Here is a 21,293-nt window from a genome sequence, read left to right on the forward strand (position 1 = left end):
AACTTAGAGAACTAAAAATAAGTGATAAAGCAAGATACTAATTAGATGTACAAAGTATCTTCCAGATAAGTACTTGCTTTTGGGCTTAATGGGTTCAATGGATCACCACTGCTTCTACTGGCTTCTTAACATCCTATAGTTATAGGAATTCTCTAAAAGGACAGCACAACATGGAACAGATACGAGACTGATGTAAACATGTATGTTGGCAGTTTCTGAAAAACAACTCAGAAGGCAGTATTATGATGCAGCTACACGGACCCATTGCCATGACTTCCAATTATGCTATAATTAGTTCCCAACTTTTATCTATAGAGCCAACCAATCACTTTTCTACACAGTGTTATCTTTAAAAACAATTAGTAAGGGGCTGGGGATTTAGCTCAGCGGCACAGTGCCTGCCTAGCAAGTGCAAGGTCGTGAGTTCAATTCCCGGTGCCGGAAAAAACCCAGAAAAAAAAATTAGTAAGTATTAAATAATTGAACTGGATAACCACTTACCAGTCCAATTATTTAAATACAGGGCAACCAAAAACTGCACTTTTGGGGTTCATTTTTCTAAAAAAAGGGGAACATAAAAATGACATTTTTATCAAATTCAGTAATTTTTCTGTCTATAGTACATCGCAAAATGAACATAATGTCAGTCTGGACAGTGGTATCGGTCTCCTGAATTCTGTGCATTATCATCTTTGAACAGCATACCACACTGTCGTGTTGGTCTTCCCTTTTTCTGTGTGAAGTGTAATTTCAATAAAATGTCCACCCCTAAATGTAATGGTGCAGATGGACATCCTGGTTGGCATTTCACTATCCCGTATTTTCCAATTACTTGGTCTATTGGATCTAAATTATAAATGACTTTCTGAACCCCTTTTTTGAACAAGAAATGAGCTCCATATTGTTGGTCCAGAAGGTGCATACATATTTTATAATCACGTTCTCTTCCTTGCTTTTTGATTACAAGACAGCTTGTTAGATGTTGGTCAACTGTCAACACCACTCATAGAACTATTATAATCACTGAACACTACTAGAATCTTTTTAGTTTTCTTTCAAGCTCTATCATTTCTGCACTACGAACAGTTGACAATAAGGAGAAGTCTTCTGTCTTTCCATTTCATAACACACACTTTCCCTCTCTGATATGCTAACATTTCTCCCTTTTTCAGTTTTTCTTTTGCAAACTTTTGGCACCTTCTTCCTGTTCACTGTCTCCCAAATGTGTCTGTTTTGTATTGTAAAAGAACATCACTCAGTTCTGGAAAAGTATAAAAATTATGTCTCATGTACTTACAGGTTTTTTTGTTTGTTTGTTTTTGGTACCAGGAATTGAACTCAGGACCTTGCGCTTGCCAGGCAGGCACTTCTGCTGCTGAGCTATATCCCTGGCCCTTAATGTACTTATGATAAGAGTTTTCACAGACAGTAGCACAACATTATAGGTTATTTTTCACAAGTAAAATAAATACAAATTAGAAGAAGAAAGTAACCACAACTTACTAGATTTCACCAGAAACAAACATCAAAGATGAATATAATATTCTAAATAAAAGGGAATGCACAAAATAGTCAATATGAAACAGACTGACAAGTGTCTCTTGCATAAACAAGAAATGACTGGTTAAAATGACAGCTGCCCAAGCAACTCTCGGGATAGCCAGTGTGTAAACAAATGTGCTACCTGAGTAACACTGGCTACCTGAATAACACTCAAGGGTAAACGGTTAAGTGGTTTAGGTCACATCAGGTCAGGGATGGTGAGCCAGTTAGTTCTCAATGACACAAACAGCCCCCTGCGGCACTGTGCCACCACTCTACCCGGCTATCAAAAATGAAGACTAACACGCCCTCATCTAATTGACAGCATTACTGCTGATTTTAGGAACTGCTGGGCTTTGCTTGAAGAATGACATGAATACCTTTAAAGAATAATGACTTTATTTTGTGAAAATAATATGTATTATTTTACAATTCTAGGTATATAGAAAGGTACAAAGAATGAAGTACTAACAAATGTTCCAAACTTTGGAAATAAACATATTAACATCTGTTGAATACTATGCCAAACATCTCTCTAAATATATAAAGACAGAAGAACTGGCAGAAATAAGAAATAAATTTATGTGAGAAAAGGAAAAAAACACATAAAAGCTATTATAAAATTAAAAAAGCTTTAAGATTAATTTTATTTTAATGTAACATTAAAAAAGAAACTAAAGGAACTGCCTTTTCTCTATAAGAGATAGCATATACTAAAATATAAACATGTCAGAATATTTAATTACCTTTTTTTTTGCGGTGCCGGGAATCAAACTCAGGACCTTATACTTGCCAGGCAGGGGCTTGTGCCACTGAGCTATATCACTGGCTAATTACTTTTTTTTTGAGACAGGGTTTCACTATGTAGTGCAGGCTGGCCTTGAATTCACTATATAGCCCAGGCTGGACTCAAACGTGCAACCATCCTCCTGCCTCAGCCTCCAGAGTGCAGGGATTACAGACGTGTGTCACCGTGCCCAGCTAATCACTTTTTAAAACCACACATTTCAGTTACACAGTATCAGTGAACACCTTGCTGTAAGTGAGGAAGAGCTGAGTTGCATTAACACTTCCTCATTTCTCCATCCCATCCTTTTACTTTACCAAGTCAGGATTTATAATATTTAGTTCATCTGTTTTGGGTCCAAAACAAAATAAGTGTAGATTTAGTTCCTATAGTGAGAAAGTTTTATATTTAAACAATTTTATCTTTAATATGTTGTGAATACACATATAAACACATAAATTACAATTTAATGCAATGAAACAGCATGCATTGTTTGTGCAACCTAGTTTTTCACTTCCAATACCTGAACATCTTTCCACATCATGTATTCTATAATTTCACTTTCAAAAGTGAAAATCACATTTCCTCACTGGATTTACTATACTTTAATTTACCTTTACTACATGACACTATTTCCCTGGTTCTGTGAATGAAGGGGGAATTTTGCTATAAGCTGACATAAACATTCTTCAATATAAATTTTTGCTCTAATCAATAATTATTTATAAAAACTAAATGCTCAAAGAAGGCCAAATGGTAAGAAACTTAGTTTGGGATATATGTTAGCTATTCTTGCCATTTACTTATTTAAAAGGTAGTCCTGTAACTTAGAAAATTATAGCAAATTCCTATCTATAACTCATGACTACTACGTATGACTTAACCAATAATTTAGTCAATCAATATATATATTTTATTTATCATTGACATATTCTTTCACATTTCTTTGCCATCTGTGATTCTGTTCTTCTGAAAGAACTGATACATATCTTTTGTCCATTTCTCATTTTTGTTTTTTCTTTTCACTTTTAAGAAACCTTTATTACCCATATTAAGAATTGCCATATATGTTGCAGATACTTCCTCTATGTCTTTATCACTGTTTTGGCTATTAGTTTAGAATATACTCTACTAAAAATAGATCAATGCCAAATAGGGAGTCTGATACTATAATTATCTTTCATATGGAACAGATCACAATGTATCCTGGATTCTATTTCATTGTTTTTAATAATAAAAATAAAAGTTAAATTGTAAACAACACATTCTGATTTGGGCCTACAGATATTCTTTGTTTTGATTGCATACCAAAGTCTTCACCTATTATTTAATAATATATAAATTGGGCCTAAAAAAAATATATGTCTTAAATCCACCAAAAGTTTCGTGATGGCTTGTTAATATTCTCAAGAAAGAGAAATATTCTTAAAGAATGAAAGCCATAATATGCCACTAAGTGCCTGTGGTGAAAAAAATTTTATCAGGGGGGAAAAAACACAATCTAATTGTTAAAATACTAATTACATTATGTTTATTCAGTGCCTACATCCATGTCTTCCTTAGTAACATTTTTCTCCTTAATTTTACTCTAAGTAAAAGAGAAAGTATCTGAAATAATGACAAAGGGTCACAGAAATTTTTTTTGAAACTTTATTCCCAAGAAATGCTAATGATCCAGTTTATCAAAATGCCTTCTTTGAGAAGTTATCACTGTCACTGGAAAATAAAATCTGGGTAATGTAATTTAAAAATGAACAGCAAATGCCTGCCTGGCAGGTGCAAGGTCCTCAGTTGGATTCCCAGCACCAAAAAAAAAAAAAAAAAAAAAAAAAAAAGGAACAGCAAAGGGACTTCCAAGGAGAAAATATGAGTTACCTCTTAAAACAAGTATCTAAAACCACACACAGGTATGCATCACTTAATGATGAGAGTATGTCCTAATGAATGTGTTATCCTGCGGTTCCCATGTTGTACAAACATCACAGAATAGACCCTCACAGACCAAGATGACTACAACATCACTAGGTAATGTAACTTATGGGACCTACCGTTGTATCTCTGGCACATGATGACTGTAATTACCTCCTTCTCAGCTAAATGACCTAGAAATAGCTTCAGCATATCACAAAGATAAGGAGAACCATACTTAATTTTAAAAAGTCTCTTAAATAAAACAGTGTAATTTAAAATGAACAGAGTATCTAATTTCTTAATCACTGCAAGAGTCTTGGAAGATTAAAAATGTCATGAATGTTTAAGAACAATTTTCAACTCAGAGGAAAACACACAACAGGAGGCCTATCTAATGAATGCTTATATTAAAAATCACATAAGCTCAGAATGCAATGCTAACTTTCTGTGGGGAAAATTAAAACATTCAAAGGAAAGTTTAGTATTATTTCATGCAAAGAACAGAACAACTGCGACAAATACTTATTATTCAAGTCTGTCAGTTTCAAGAAATAATTAGTTCAGGGTTCATTATTAGTAAATTTAGACAGCAGTAAGAATTCATCTTTTATGAGTAACTAGGGATTGACTGATCTCACATTTCAGCTAATGCTATAAAGACTAGAGAAATAAAAGCATTTTGAATGCACTGAAGCTGTTGTCAGTTAAGCATGCCCCCTACATTTCTAATTCATTTCTTTTTTTTTTTTTGTTTTTTTTTTTTTGGTTTTTCTCCGGTACCAGGAACTGAACTCACGACCTTGCGCTTGCCAGGCAGGCGCTTTGCCGCTGAGCTAAATCCCCAGCCCCTCTAATTCATTTCTAAGAAAATGCCTAAACTTCTTTGGTATGCCCAACAGATCCATAATAACCCAACTTTTTCTCAAATCTACCATATCCTAGTGATTCTTTCTACTGAGTAAATTATCATTACTGGAATGTTCCCCCCAAAAATTAAGTTCTGAAATTGGTAAAAAATTTGTAATAAACATGAAGAGAATAAGGAACAAAGCAAATTGTTTTCGTTTATCTCTGGTTAGACATCAAATAAATGTTAACTTTGAAATACTAAAGTACTAAAATATGAATATTTATCTGTAAGATGGAGTGTCAAGAGAAACAGTGTATATGAAAGGAGAAAGGAAAACTACAGTATGAAGATCATTAAGAGTCTACCAGAAAATAAAAGATTACTCTACCTGTGTCTGAATCTCGTTCTTCATTCCTTGTTGGGCTAATGGTAAAAGGAAGTTTACGTTTCATGGATGATTTCTCTTTTATTTCCTTGCCCACATCGCTTCGATCAATTTTTTGAGTTTTGCTGTAGGATGCAATCTTATCTTTACTCTATTAAGAAAATCAAATAGGAATAAAGCCATACAAATATTAGCTAAGCAGTATGGTACTTAAAAATGCCTTATTAAGAAAATTTTCAAACAGACAAAAATAGAGAAGGGTATTACAAACCATCATTATATTCACTTGCTCAAGACCTGCTTACAACAATAACATTTCCGCCAACTTGTTCCGTTTTCCCACTTTTACTTAGTAGCAGAATTTTAAAATAACACTAAAGTAACGTATCTTCAATATAACAATACTTACTACATGGTTGAGTATAATCTAGATGTATCAGAATTAATAAATATATAGTATTCTGAAAGTGCAATTCTGGGTTGAAGACTATGCTTTATTAAAAATATATAGCTGACATTTATTTATTTATTAAAAATATATAGTTGACATTTATTGATTGATTGATTGATTAATTAATTACTGGGAATCGAACTCAGGAGCTTGTGCTTGCCAGGCAGGTGCTGTGCCACTAAGCTAAATCCCCGGCCCCATTTTATTTTTTAAGGACAGGGTCTTGCTAAGAAGTCCAGGCTGGCCTTGAATTCACTATGTAGCCCAGACTGACATCAAACTGGCAGTGATCCTCCCCGCCTCAGTCTCCCAAGTGCTGGAATTACAGGCGTGTGCCACCACACCCAGCTATACTTGACCCTTTTTATCCTTGGATTCTGCATCCACAAATTCCACAAACCATGCACTGAAAGTATCTGAAAACAAACTGTGCCTGTAGTAAGCATGTGTAGTTTTTTGTCATTATTTCCTCAAAAGTAAAATACAACTATTTACACAGCACTCGCATTACTACATGTTATAGGTGATCTAGAGATAATTTAAAGGCAAGTTGCAGCCAGTATTACACCATTTTGTATAAGAGGACTGAATATCTGTGGAGCTTTGGTATGGGAAGGTCTTGGATCTAATCCTTTGCATATACCTGGCTAAGCAAGTACCTACCCTACAAGTTTGTTTTTGATTGTTTTTATTTTGCAGTAGGACAGGGGCTTAGACCCAGACCCTGCACACTGAGCTGCATATCATTTTTTATTTTGAGACAACATCTTGTTAAGTTGTCCAAGTGGGACTGAAACTTGCAATCCTCCAGCCCTGGCCTCCCAAGTACTGGGATACAGGCCACTATTTTCAGCTCCACCAGAAGTCCTAAGAGGTAACAGATAGCAGTATTAGTACCTGCGAACTTCCTAGAAATGCAAATTCTTAGGCTCCATCCCAGACTTACTGAATTAGAACTGCTGGTTCTTCCATGCTTAAGTTTGAGAATCCCTACTTCTATCAATAAAGATGTAAATATACCAGAATCACAGGAACTAAAGGATAATCTGTTCAGTACAGTAAAAGATTCAAATTCCACTTCTTATATCAGAGGCACATGGATACATTTCTAATTTGATTTGGAAAATGAAAATATAGCAAATAAAAACATGCACTCATTCAGTCAGGTGAAGAATCGTACCTGTTCTCACGGTCTGCAGCTATTAACCTACCATCCAACTGGTACAACACATCTAAACTGGGCTATGACAACTCCTTTGAAAAATGAGCTTGATGCTAAGAATGAAGTCACAATATCTTAGCAGTAGAGCTTAAAAGAATATTCTCTAAACCAAGATAATATTTATCATAACTGCAGTCTCAAAGCAACTTAAAAGTAGATGCATATTCTAAAGGACCTAGCTTTCAACCCAAGCTGAAAAACGAAGGAAGAAGGGAAGAAGAAATGCACTCTATTTTTCAAAGACGTAGACTCCATCAATAAAAGCAAAGGTGGAACCAGGGACACAGCCCAGGGGCACAAACGCCAAGCACAAAGTCCTGAGCTCAATTCCCAGTACCAAAGAAAATAAAAATAAATAAAAATAAAAGCAAAAGTGATTCTACAACACCAATCAAATAAATTTATGGCAAGTTTAATCACGAAAATAAGAATAAAGTGACAACAACTGGAACTGAACTGAAATACAACTCCAGAGGGAGTATCAGGAAGTTATAAAAGAATGTTGTTTCATCTTTATACCATTAAAAATTCTTAAGGGCTGGAAAAATACTAATTTTCTTAGAAAACATGCTTCACTAAAAACTGGCTTATGAAGAGGGGGAAAAAGCCTTGGCAGACTATAAGATAACAAACCCATGACCAAAAATTTAGAAAGGCATGTACCCCAAGGATTTTATAGGAATTTTTAAAACAATTCAAAGAACAAATATTTCCCATTTCATATAAACATTACAACAAAGAAATAACATTTAGAAGCCTCCCAATCCATCTCATAAGTCTAAATTAAACTGATATCAAACAGCACAAGACAGATTACAAATGAAATCCATGTATGAATATAAATGTAAAAATCCGAAACAATCACATCAAATTCAGTATTTTAGAAAATAGCAGACCACAACCAAGCAAGGTAAGATTAAAGAAAAACCACATAATGACCTTAATAGGTGACAAGAAAAACATCTTAAAGTCTGTATTCACTCATTCATGATAAATTTATTTGCAAACTAGAAAGAGAATGGGACTGCCTTATCTATTAACTGATACATATTACTGAAAAATAAAAGTGCCATATCATTTACGCCCAAGCTCTAAAGTAAAAACCTTGGGTTATTTTTTCATTTCTGTCAACCAAATAAAGCTTTATGGTTAAGTGTTTTGCTTACAAGGGTATTTTTAAATGAGGTTTTATTATTACTCAGGTATGATGGGGTAAACAGATGAGGGGATGACTGCCACTGAGAAGACACCACACAGAGAAGCGAGTCCCTCAAGGGGGAGAGGGCAGAAATGTGGAGAAAGCTGTCATTGTGGTTTTGCAGGAAACAATGGAGAGGCAGGACAAGCAGGCTTAGAATTATCTACTTTCCATAAGACAAAGGGCAATGGTGTAAGCAACTGAGTTAGACAGAAATATTATAGGCAGTCAGATAGGCTGGGCCCTTAAAGGAGCCAGTGCAGAAGGCAAGATGCCTTGTAACTGTGGGGGAGACAGGCACCTCCACTGTGGGCCAGACCTCAGCACAAAAGATAAAACAAATGCACTCACATATTTCCTAAGGATAAACGTCAGAGACTGATAGCTAAGTAAGTATCTATCACCTTGAGAAAGTCAGGAAGAGTCACTAACCCAACCCCCTACAGAAAAAGCCCCTGTTCTGTATTCATGCCGGCTTGCTAAGTAACTTGCTTTCCCATTTGATCCTGATTTAATCAATTTTACCTGAGCAATTATACTCACAATCTTACTGGCTGACCACAGTTTTGTCCCACCTCATGCCCATCCTGGAGATTTCCCTTGTGTACCACCTTGGACCAGCCTCACCTCATGGTTTTTGCCCTGTAAAAATCCCTAGAAAAGGCAGGGTCCTTGGTAACCCATTTGGGACCCCATCTGTCTCTCTGCCAGACAGCAGCTTTCTTTACCTCAGTAAATATATTCTGCTCTTAACCTCTGCTATTCCTAAAATTCATTCTTTGGTTTTAGAGAATACAAACTCACACCAGACATCTAGCAGGTTGGCAGTTTCTTCCCTCTGTATCAATGGGACAGAGCGGGTGTTTATCCAATTGTCCACTCTGTCCCAAGTGTGAGGAGGGACAATAAATTAGTGGCTGGGGTGTGGGCTCTGGATATAGTCTGCATACAGAAAGCGTGCTCACAAGTTGTTCACTGTCCCTAGGAACTGCTAGCTCTGGGAAGGGACAGTAGTGTTGTGGAGAAGGACATTCTTTAGTTTATCTTTCAATGCATTACCTATTTGGGACTTTGGGTCTGACCCAGCCATATGACTGTTTGATTCTGGAGGAAGTCTGGCAAAAGCATTGGTATAAAAGGGAGGGATAGCAGGACCTCTGTCCCTGTGGAAAGCCTCGAGACAGCACTAGATGCTTTGCTGAGATATGCCTGAAGGAATGACATGATGGCTAAGTCAAGTCTCATTCCTGTGATAACTAAGTTGTGTTGTCCTCGCTAATCCTGATGATTCCTCCCATTTGCTGCTGCCTTTGTTCTTTCTCAATAAAAGCTTATGGAAAATGGTAATGGAGCATCAGTCCGAGAGGCTGAAGCCCCTGATCCCATAATTTTGGCTCTCTTGTTTTTCTTTTCATCTGTGGGCACCTCGCTCTTGGGACTTGTTACCCTAGACAGAAACGGGCTATACAGCAACATAGTATCTCAAGGACCAGCTAAGACACAGATGTCAAAGCATTAGAAATACAAGTAATACAAAAGCATGACTATATAAATGCTCCTGAACTTACACTGGGGTAGGTCCCAATCAACCCATCATAAATCAAAATTATTGTAAGCTGGGAAAAGATTTAATATGCTTAACCTACCAAACGTCATCACTTGGCTTAGCCTACTACCTTAACCTGCTCAGTACACTTCCATTCACCTGTAATCGGGCAGAACCATCTCACATAAAGCCCTTTTATAGTGAAATGCTGACTGTCTCAGGTAATTTACTGACTACTGTATGGAGAGGCAATTACTGTACAGGCACGCTTATGCACTACTATAAAATCAAAGACTCTGAGCTGAGCCATCATTAAGTTGGGGACATCTGCAGACAGGGCAACGAAGTCTTGCCTTAGAAAAGAACCTCTGTTAGGAATGTAAAAGACCTTTTGAAAACCCCAAAATGCCCGTTCTCCCACGCAGCCATGTAATATGCTATTCAGTGCCATGTGAGTTAGAAGAGACCAGGTGACATGTTAAATGGAAAGCTGTGGAGGATCACCTGGAAGACTCTCCTTCAATGAAGAGCACTCATCTCCCTTTTGGCTAAACTTGGCCCTATTTCCGTGTGTTGATGTGTGCAGAGCCGGCTAAGTTCTGTCTTTATCCCTCAAGTGGTTTTATGCAAGGCAAATTGATCTAGAGAGGTGCTGATGTGTAGTCATTAAAGCAATGGCGGCAGGGCCGTGAAGCCCTGTAGCTCCAGAGTAGTATGCGTGAGCTAGGCTGTGTCCCACGCTGCTGGTTGAGAATGAGCCTCAAGAAAAGAGGCTATGACTTCTCAGGGCCTGAAAAATTAAGCAAAGCAGAAGCACCAACCCCAAAACACTACATATTGCTCCAACCCGTAATATACAGATTACTCTTTCTGCATCTCTCTCTCTGCATATCGCAGAGGTGATTTCAGGCCTCCTTCCTAGCCCAGTTCACAGCACTCACACACTTGCTGCCCAAGTACTTCCCGCCATTCTCACAGTCACTCATCCTGAGCAGCTCCCCTCTTTATGAATTAATAAAATCTGCTTTGGGCCTGGGTCGAGGCCTTTGTTCTGGTTAGCCATTATTCTGACTGGACTTAGGACCCCTGTGGCTCCCTACAACCACAAATATGCCTTAGTGTCTTTATTCTCGCCATGGGTTGCACTGGAAGTGGTAGACTGAAATTAACTTATTACAATTCCAGTAACTTTTTCATGGGATTACAAATGTAGACTTTTCTGGACCACAATGAGGTCCAGAAAGGCTTTCTATAGAAAACATTCACAAGACTATCAATTATGTTCTCCAAGGACTTGTTATGTCCCATGTAAAATAAAGTCATCTTTGCAATTATTATGTGAACACAAGTTTTTTGTGAGATTTCTAATACTTTAAAAATTATTTCAGGGCTGGGATGTAGCTCAGCAGCACAGCATGTGCCTAGCAAGCAAGAGGCCCTGAGTTCAATTCCTGGTTTAAAAAAAAAAAAAAAATTCCAATAAAAAAAGAAAAACATTCAGGTATGGTGGCATACACCTGTAATCCCAGCACTTGGGAAGCTGAGGCAGGAGGATCAAAACAAGTTTGAGGCCAGCCTGGGCTACATAATGAGTTCAAGACCAGCCTGAGACAGAGCAAGACTCTTGTCCCAAAAACAAAATCAAAACAAAAACAGAAAAAGTTTATGAATGATCTAAACATAGAAGCAAAAGATCTGTACACTGAGAACTACTGAGCATCACTTGGGAAGACTGAAAAATAAGTAAGTGGGGAGCAAGTCCATTGTGCATTGGAAGACTATACTGCTAGGACAGCAACACTACACAAAATGAGTTACAGATTCAATAAAATTCCTATCTAAATCCTAGCAGGAATTCCTTGCCGATCTGCTATTTTTACAAAACCTGACAAACTAACCGTAAAATGTGCATGGCCATAACAAGGACCCTGAGTCTGGAATAGTTTAGAAGAGAACACAACTGGAAAACTTACCCTTCTTGGATTTTAAAGCAGGTCTGGGGCTGCCTAGAAGTGGTGCATGAATGGTGCCAACTGCAAATGGGCAACAAGGTCTCCTCACAGGGAGAGAGACGCTCCAAAGCTGGCTATGATACTGGCTGCACAGATCTGTCAGCTACAAACTGGGAACACCTCCAACACCCTTCAATAAACAATGGCTTTTTAAAAATGTTTTTAAAGAACCAAAAAGTTCAAATATATGTACAACAACAAATAAGGAAAGAATAGAGACACTGAGATAAGTTAGGAGACAACTGTAGAAGTCCAAATCAAGGTTCTGTTTTAACAGGAATGGAGAAAGATAGGGTAACATGGGTCAAGGGTCACTAGGAATGATTAATAACAACAGAAACTGTTGATCCTTACTGAGCACATACTATGAGAGCAATATGCCATTTCTCTGCAGCAATTCTTTAAGGCACTACTGTCTTCTATTATGGAGATACCGAGGATGTACAAATTATGTCTACCCACAGGGTTCAGACTTGGAAAATGAAGTAACTACTACGTGCGTGTTTTGCCACTAGGAAGTAGGGGAAGAAATGCCAAATGACTGCAACATCTTGGAGTGTTTTGATCCCTCTCAATGATTACTCCCTGATGGTGCCAGCTTAGTAGTTGTGTCTCACTTAGTAATTATGAACATCTGAGGGAGTGGAGAAGAACTGTATCCTCTGGAACCCAATTGATTTCTGAAGGGTGTAAATAAATGGTTTGGATTTACCTGGTGCTTTAGTCTAGATCTAGAATGTCCCCCGAAGGCGCCCGTGCTAAAGGCTATTAGGAGTGACTATTAGGAGCGGGCAGAACCTTTAAGTGGGGCCGAGCTGGGATCTTAGGTAACTGCGAGTGCGCTCTCAAAGGAACAGTGGGAACTAGCCCTTCTCATCTCTCTGCTTCACTCCCAGGCCAAGAGGTGAACGAGTCTGCATCTCCCTGAGCTGATGCTCTGCTTTGCTGAAGGCCAGAAGCCTGAAACTTTCCATAATGTCAATGAAAATAAGCCCTTCCTCTTCGTAAGTTATCTCAGGTATTTGTTACAGTAATGACAGCGAACATATCTGGCATCCATGTTGCCTTTTTATTTATTTACTTATTTATTTTTTTGGTTTTTCTCCGGTACCAGGAACCGAACTCACGACCTTGCGCTTGCCAGGCAGCCGCTTTGCCGCTGAGCTAAATCCCCAGCCCCCCATGTTGCCTTTTATTTTGAGTAATTACTGAAAATACTAAACTGCGTATTGCTTTCCCAGTTCCGAAAACACACAAAAAACTTTAGTCTTATACCTTTCTTCCATATGGTTTCTCTACCATATTGCTGTCACTGTCAGAATTTTCACTCTGAATTGCTTTTGTGAACCCAGGTTTGGGCATTTTATAGCTGTTCAGCTAGCTTCTTCTTTATTCAGTCTTCTCATCCTGGATCTGTAAAGAAAAGACAGGTAGGGGTCGTTTGTATCATACACAACAGACTCTCACCTATAGTTACATGCCACAATTAGTATAATTTTGTTATTGCTATGTCTCTATAAGATAACTTATTTTCTTAGGACAACTTAATCCATGATTTGAGGTTTCAATGAAATGTTTTTGATCCAGTTCACTGTTATAAACACTTCTTTACACCTTCCCTTGCCTAGTAGCATCTGCAGCTTTCAATATCCAGAAGCAGTGGAAGTAGAAGCAGTGGCAAAGAGTTTCTTGTTTCAGCATGGATATGGAGATGGACTCTCCAAATAATTTTCTTTGTAGTTCTCTGTTGATCTAAAGGTAGTTTCTAAAGATTCACCCAATAAGCTGATGGGTTTGATCAGTAAATTTACAACTTCTAACTTATTGAGGTCTTCCTCCTTACTCAAAAATCCCTGGAGTCTAAGTTCCTTTCCTTCATTAAACATGCCAGGCATTTAAAACTTTCTCAACTTACTCAGTGATATTACTATCATGCACTAACTGTAATGATCACTTTATGCATCATTTTCTTTCCAACTTGTTCAGGCTTCTCTCTCTTACTCCGTAAGCTGACTCAATAGCTTAGAGTTCCTCCCAGAAGCTTATGCTATGACAAGCTTATGCAGAGATCCAGAAAAAATCCCAGAAGGAGGTTTCACATATAAAAAAGGAAGCTATGAGGCTGGACCCATTTTGCTCTAAAGATCTAATAGTACACACAGCTACTTAAATTAATTAAAATTAGATTAAATTAAAAGCAATGACTGTACCATACAGTGGAGATATATATTTCTGCAGTCATAGAAAGCTATACAGTACTAGATTAAACTGAGGCTCCTGGCCAAGAGGAACATCACTGGGACCACAACAGCAGGCAGAATGACTAACGAGCCTTTCAATTCTGTTGTGCTATCATTTTCTATAAATGGTATCACATGTCTAAATAAGCTGTCACTCTAGTATCTAAATTATTAAGCTCAGACACCCTCAGCAAAGTATTAATAAAATCTGCTATGGTCTTCAAATTTTCCATGGTTCTAAAAACAAAAATGCCTTAAATGCACTGGGCTGAATTACCAAAACTATAGTGTAGTGATAGGGACAGAGTCCAATTACAATATAGTACAACATTAAAACTCTCATAAGGTCTAGGCATATAGTTTAGTAAAGCATTTGTCTACCATGTGTGACGCCCTGAGGTTCAATCCCCAGCAATGAAAAAAGGATAAAAAAAAAAAAAGAGAAAAAAGCAATGCCACAGAAATTTATTAACAACTTTATACAATAAATTCCATAAATGAAATAGACAAATTCCTCAAAAGGCACATGCCACCAAAACTCACTGCAGAAAAGACATCTTCAAAAGCCTTACATCTATTAAAGAAGTTAAATTCATAGTAAAGACAAACTCCAGGTCCAGATGAAGCCTATAAAACATTAAATACAGAAACAGGGCCTATTCTACAAACTCTCCTGAAGAAGAGACAGGGACACATTTTATGAGGCCACCATTACCCTTGTAACCAAAGCAGAATAGAAAACTACACACTAATTACAGCTTGTAATTATTAAAAAAACCAATTCAACAAAACATTAGTAAAACAAATCCAACTATATACAGAAAAGATACTGCACCACGACCAAGAGGGATTTGCCTGTGAAATGCAAAGCTAGCTTCATCAATCTATACAATTACTGTATTAATTAAAACAAACCAAAAAAAGATCACTCAGGAAAGAAACACTGTTTGATAACACTCGATATCCATAAATAATAAACATCTTTGCAAACCAGAACTGCAAGAAAACTTGAAAGCCTTCTCTTCTAATACTGACAATGAGATATCATCTGGTTACCATTTCTATTCAACACTGGTTAGTTCAATAAGACAAAGAAACAAAGAGAAAGAGAAAGAAAGAAAGGAACATAGAGCTTGAAAAAGAAGAATGAAGCAGGTCTCATCTTCAGTTGAGAGGATCACCCAAGCAGACTAAGCCAAAGCAGTAAAACGGAGCTGTTACCAAGTACCAACAGAACAGAGGTTGGACACAGACTGTGTAGGCAATATATGAAATTTATCAATCCACACACTAGCAACAAGCCATCAGACAGTGAAAGCACAGACATACTGTAACACTGCTGTAGTTTGGATCTTCAGTGGGAGAGGGCTTTGACTTACAGAGACAGACGACTACTGATAGACCATTTGCACAATAGGGCAAGAAAAACCTCTAATTGGCAGTGTGGCTAAAGGAAAACTCTAGGGAACAGAAAAAGAATTTGTGAAGCTATTTGGGTTATGATGTATAGATTATACATGGGAGAGTGAAAGTCTACCAAAGGATTCCTCTAAGAACTACAGAAAGACTATCATCACTTTATAGTCCTCCAGAATCAAAGCTCTGAACACTTTATTCTGTTTGCTCTAGTCACTCTATCTTGAAACTTCAGATCTGACTTGAAAAATTCTTCATGGCAATTTCAGAAAGCACAGAGACTATTCTTTAGTTTCTACTGACTGGGCAAGAAGAGATCAAAACAAAAGTCTGTCAGCAAACCTTTCCCAAGTTATCAGACAGATATACTCAGCTCCATAGCTAGCTAGGAGGCAATCAGTACTTTCTTTTTTTTTTTTTTTTTTGTCTTTTCGAGATAAGGTCTCTCTGTGCAGTTCAGGCTGGCCTTGAACTCACTTTGTAGCCCAGGCTGGTCTGGAACTCACAGCGATCCTCCTGCCTCAGCATGCAGAGTGCTGGGATTACAGGCGTGCCCCACCATGCCCGGTAGTACTCATTCTTTAAGAGTTAATTTCTATCAAAGTGTTAGGGCATAGGGGAAGGGTAGCTTCCTTTTTATTGGACTGTAGAAGTTTTTTTTAAAACATTAAGTGAGGAGAACAAGGAGAGGTGACAGCAACTGAGGGAGAGGATAACTCACTGGTAGAGTGTTGTCTAACATGCATGAGACCCCGGGTTCTGTCCCCACAATAGCAAGAAAGAGTAAAGCCGAACAAAATACATCCAAACTTAGTGATGGCTGAAAAAGATTACATATTAAAATTTACCTGAACTCTAAGCACAGATGCAACAAGCTGACAGTTCATTTTTTCACTATTTTAATGAAACAGCTCATGCTGGTACTTGAAAGAGAAAAAGATTTATTCCCATCAGTTCTAGACAATCAAAGGCATGGTAGTTACAGATATGTGAGGGGGTAGAGGTAGATGGCATCAAGTGGTGGGACAGACAAGAAGGCAACTCAGGGATGAGTCCACCTCTTCTAACCACTGTTTTGAAAGCTACTTTTACTCCTTTTAAGGATGGTAGTACCCACAACCACCTAACCAATTTCAACAGTCTTCCCCAGTTAAAGATACCACTTCCTAACATCAACACACTGCAGACCAACCTTTCAACACATAAACCCTGTGACAGACAACATCCAAAACAGCAGTTACAAGTACTTTCATAAAAGAAACCAGAGTTGTTAGGAGAAACGGCTGACCCTAGGAGGGAGGCAGAAAGTATACAAGAGAAGTCTGAAAATCTTGCACTGCTAAAAAGTAAGAAGGTGCTCAAAACAGTACACATTAACATATCAACACAAAAGGGGGACAAGTCAGAGACATGTGGACGTCAACTGAAAGGAGTCCCATGGGCAGAGCCAGAAAAATCAGAGTAACACAGTAAGTAAAGCAGCGTCGGATTACAGCCCAAAGAATAAACACGAGTCTATAGTTACAGAAATGACTGAATAAGTAAATGAAACAGATAAACCTTCCATGAAGAATTACAGGCAGTTTATGTAGATACTCTGCTCTAAAGAAGAGGAGCCTTAACTCCTATGTAAGGCAGGGAGTAACTGTACTGTGGAGAACCCTGGCGAGTGCCCCCTCCACATGATCAAGGGTAACACCGACAGCGATCAAGTCATACTGATGGTATGTACTCGAAATGTGATGACAGCAGCATTTACTGTGATCTTCTTCCTCCACATCCACAGCCCTGGCCTAATTGTGAGATAAACAGAAGGCAAATTCTAGCAGTGAGGCATCCCACCGATACACAGCCAGTATAACGCTGGTCATCCAGAACAAAGAAAGTCTGAGAAAGTCTCAGAATCAAGAAAACCCTAAAAAAAAGACATGGTGGATAAACGTTATGTGGCATCCTGGATGGGATCCTAAAACAGAAAAGGTGCAGCAGTTAAGACTAGAGGAATCTGAATAACATAAGGACTTTGGTTAATAACAATGTGTTAATCGACGTTTATCATTTTTGACAAATGTATCATATTAACGTAAGTTATTAGTAATAGAGGATATTGTTGTGTGGTGTAGGACTCTGATCTCTTCATTTTTCTATAAATCTAAAACTCTTCTGAAGTAAAGAGTTTAAGAGAACGTTCTCAAGGTAATTTTGATGGTTTTGAACTCAGTAAGCGACTCTCTCCACTCTTTACAGAGCAAATCACTTATCTCCACCTCACGTCACCTCACATTGACTTTTTTTTTTTTTTGAGACAGGGTCTTGTACGCAGCTCAGGCTGGCCTTGAGCTCACTTTGTAGGCCAGGCTGGCCTCAATCTCACAAGAATCCTCCTGCCTCAGCCTCCCTCATGCTGGGATTACAGGTGTGTGCCACCATGCCCGGCTCACACTGACTTGTTGTTACAGCATTTCCTTCTATATAAGACTCTGCCCCATTCTAGTTTTGTTCCAAGTTCAAGTCAATATCTTATCTCACATTCTGGTGGTTGCTGAGCTTCTTTAATCTGACTATTAAAAGTTTTCCATTCTTCTATAGCCACTTATTCTCTATTCTTCCTTCTTAAAATTTTGTTAACATCCTTTACCATTTTCCTACAGTGGTAATATCATTTTCCTATTTCTAAACGAAGAAAATTTATGCTTTTTTTTTTTTTGCATTAAAAAAAAAAAAACTGTGCTGGGTGTAATAGTGCATGCTTGTAATCTCAGCATCCTGGAGGCTGAGGCAGGATGACTGCTTTGAGTTTGAGCCCAGCCTGGGCTACAAGGTTGAGTTCAAGGCCAGCCTGAACTGCACAGTGAAACCCTGTCTCAAAAAGAAAAAAAAAAAAAAAAAATTGTGACTAAATATACAAAAATTTACCAATTTAATCATATTTAAGTGTACAGTTTTGTGGCCTTAAGTACACTACACTGTTGTGTAACCTTTACTATCACAGACCTCCAAAACCTTTCCGTCTTCCCAGCCTCCGGTAATCACCATTCTACTTTCCCTAAAAAATGAGCCTACTCTAGGGGCCTCACACAAGTGGGACTTCTACCTGGCTCACTCCACTTAGCATCATGACTTCTAAGTTCTGACACATGCTACAGGATGAAGCTGCTTATCCTTTCCTTTTTAACCTGGCTAGTATCACACTGTATGGATGTAACATATTTTACGGATCCATTTCATCTATTAAAAGACACTTAAAAATTGTTTCCACCTGTTGGCAACAGTAAACTACTGCTAAGAATAAAAGTGTACATAAATACATTCTTTTTCAAAAATTAATTTTATTGATATCCTTTTGATTAAATAATGATCACATTCATCATACGGAATTTTGACCCTGTGTGTTATATCTTGATTCTTTTTTTCCCATTCCCCTCCCTTCTTTTTAACCCTTCTTCCCCTCCCCCTTTACAAAAGTTTTCTTTCCTTTTTCCCCTTCTACTCTTTTATTCCCCTTTTCCATTCCTTCTCTTCTCCTTCCCCCGTCCCTTGTTCCACTTCCTATTTGAACATTTTCTTCCTACTGCCCAATGTCTAGCATTCATTTTGGTCCTTATTTACTCTCTGGGTTTCTCACACAAGAGAAACAATGTGATATTTATACACATTTTTTTCACTTGAAAGTATGGTCTCAAGGTGCATTCCTTTATCTAAAAATGTCTCAAGTCTTTGAAGATATCAATATGTAATACAACCACCATTGTTAATTCCCTACCACTTTGTTTGTAACTCTGTATTGTCTGTATTGTGCTTGTGATATGTTGTAAAATGTTGTATGTCTGTTAATGTTTCCCTCCTTTTATCTTTAAAATAAAAAAAAAAAATGTCTCAAGTACATCCTTCTTTAAGCCACAGTAGTATGCCATTATATATAAAAACCATACTTTCTTCAGCATACCTCACAAAATCACAGAATTACAGAAAACAATCCTAAAATTCATTTGGAACCAGAAGAGACCTAGAATAGCAAAAGCAATTCTGGGCAACAAAGGCAAGGCAAGGAGCATCACAATTCCCAACTTGAAATTACATTACAAAGCTGCCAGGATGAAAACACCATGGTACTAGCAAAAAAAACAGATCCTAGGATCAATGAAACAGAATAGAAGATGCAGAAACAACTCCAACCACACTCAGCCACCTTATCTTTGACAAAGAAGCCAAATTTAGTCTCCTTGACTGGAACAGATAGCCTCGTTAATAAATGGTACTGGAAAAATTGTCTTTCCACATGCTGAAGATTAAAACTAGACCCATATCTTTCTCAATGCACTGAACTAAAATAAAAAATCTAAAAACAGTATTAAAGCAGAAATTTAAAATATTAAACCTGCTGGAAGACAGAATAGGTAAAACTCTTGAAGACCTAAATGTAGGCAGTTTATGAACAAAACCTCAATTGCACAGGAACTATCACAAAGAATCAACAACTGGGACCTCATCTTATTAGGAAGACTTTAGGGCTGGGGATACAGCTCAGTGGCACAAGCACCTGCCTGGCAAGCGCAAGGTCCTAAGTTCAATTCCAGGTACAAAAAAAAAAAAAAATTTTTTTTTTTACATATCTAAAATACATAAAGAACTGAAAAAAAAAATCAGACCCCCCCCTCTTCATTAAACCCCTTCCAAAAATGGGCATTTGAAATGAATAGACACTTCTCAGATGAAGAAGTACAAACAGCAAGTAGACATATGAAAAAATGCTCAACATCACTGGTAATTCAAGGAAATACTGTTGTTTTGTTGTAGTTTTCTAATATTGATTTTAGTCTCTTATTTTTCTTTTTCAAAATTATCTTGGCAACTCTCATCAAGAGAGTTTTAGAGTTCTGACAAGTTAAAAAATGTCATATTGGCTGGATAAATTGGTGCATGCCTGTAATCACAGTTACACCAGAGACAGGATGAAGGAGGACCCTAGCAAGTCTGAAGCAAGCCTGGGCAACTGAATGAGACTATCTCAAAATAAAAAATATACAAAAGGGCTAGAAATGTTGCTCAGTAGTAGACGACTTACCTAGCATGTGTGAGGCCCTGGGTTTAATCCTTGCTACTACAAAACATAAAAAAATAAATAAAAAGGATGCTACCTAGGTCTAGGTCAAAGAAACAACCATGACAATTAAATCATAGCAGCACTGAAACTGCAAATCAAAAAAGTGTCTGCATGCACATGCACACACAATACACACACACATATACACAAAAAACAAATGAAAAACTTACTACAAAAATCAGAAGACAAAAAGAGTTCAAAAAAGAAAAATGATGCATAAACATATACATATTTGTCATGGTTTGGGGTTTATTTTGCAAGGGAACACGATATAATACAGGACACATATTTTATAAGATTATTTGTAATAGTCATCCAAAGAAAGAGATACAAAAGAGTGCAGGAAATCTGTCCACACACTACAGACCAAGAATCCATCTGAAGGCCTGGATCCCACGATAATGTCCTGCATGAGTCCAGCTTAAGACCTAGAGCTTATTAACAATACCTCCCTCCCATGAGTCTACCTGGAGGCCTAGAGCCTATAATAGTATCTCATGCAGCCCTATTTCACAGATCTGCGCTAGGAAGGCCCAAAGGTCAGTGGAGGAATCTAGGAAGTCTGTGCCAGTGGGATAAAGGAGCTGTGCTAGCAGGCTGAGGGATCTGCACTGGAGCCAGGAAGTGAT

At 37.7% G+C, this 21,293-nt stretch overlaps 1 protein-coding gene across 3 annotated transcripts in view; it reads right to left on the bottom strand.

Moving 5' to 3' along the window:
• Positions 1–21,293, bottom strand: part of Ankrd12 (ankyrin repeat domain 12) — a 94,431-nt gene that overhangs the window by 57,298 nt on the left and 15,840 nt on the right. For all 3 annotated transcript variants that reach the window (XM_005372606.2, XM_005372604.2, XM_013515845.1), the window contains 2 exons: positions 13,180–13,317; positions 5,479–5,626 (listed from right to left, as the gene is read on the bottom strand). In XM_005372606.2, the coding sequence (XP_005372663.1) occupies positions 5,479–5,626; positions 13,180–13,266 (235 nt within the window). In that variant the 5' untranslated portion in view covers positions 13,267–13,317. Of the gene's footprint in view, positions 1–5,478; positions 5,627–13,179; positions 13,318–21,293 lie in introns of those variants that run through there.

This window comes from Chinchilla lanigera, unplaced genomic scaffold (assembly GCF_000276665.1).
Source record: "Chinchilla lanigera isolate Chin_1 unplaced genomic scaffold, ChiLan1.0 scaffold00001, whole genome shotgun sequence".
NCBI classification, from domain to species: Eukaryota; Metazoa; Chordata; class Mammalia; order Rodentia; family Chinchillidae; genus Chinchilla; species Chinchilla lanigera.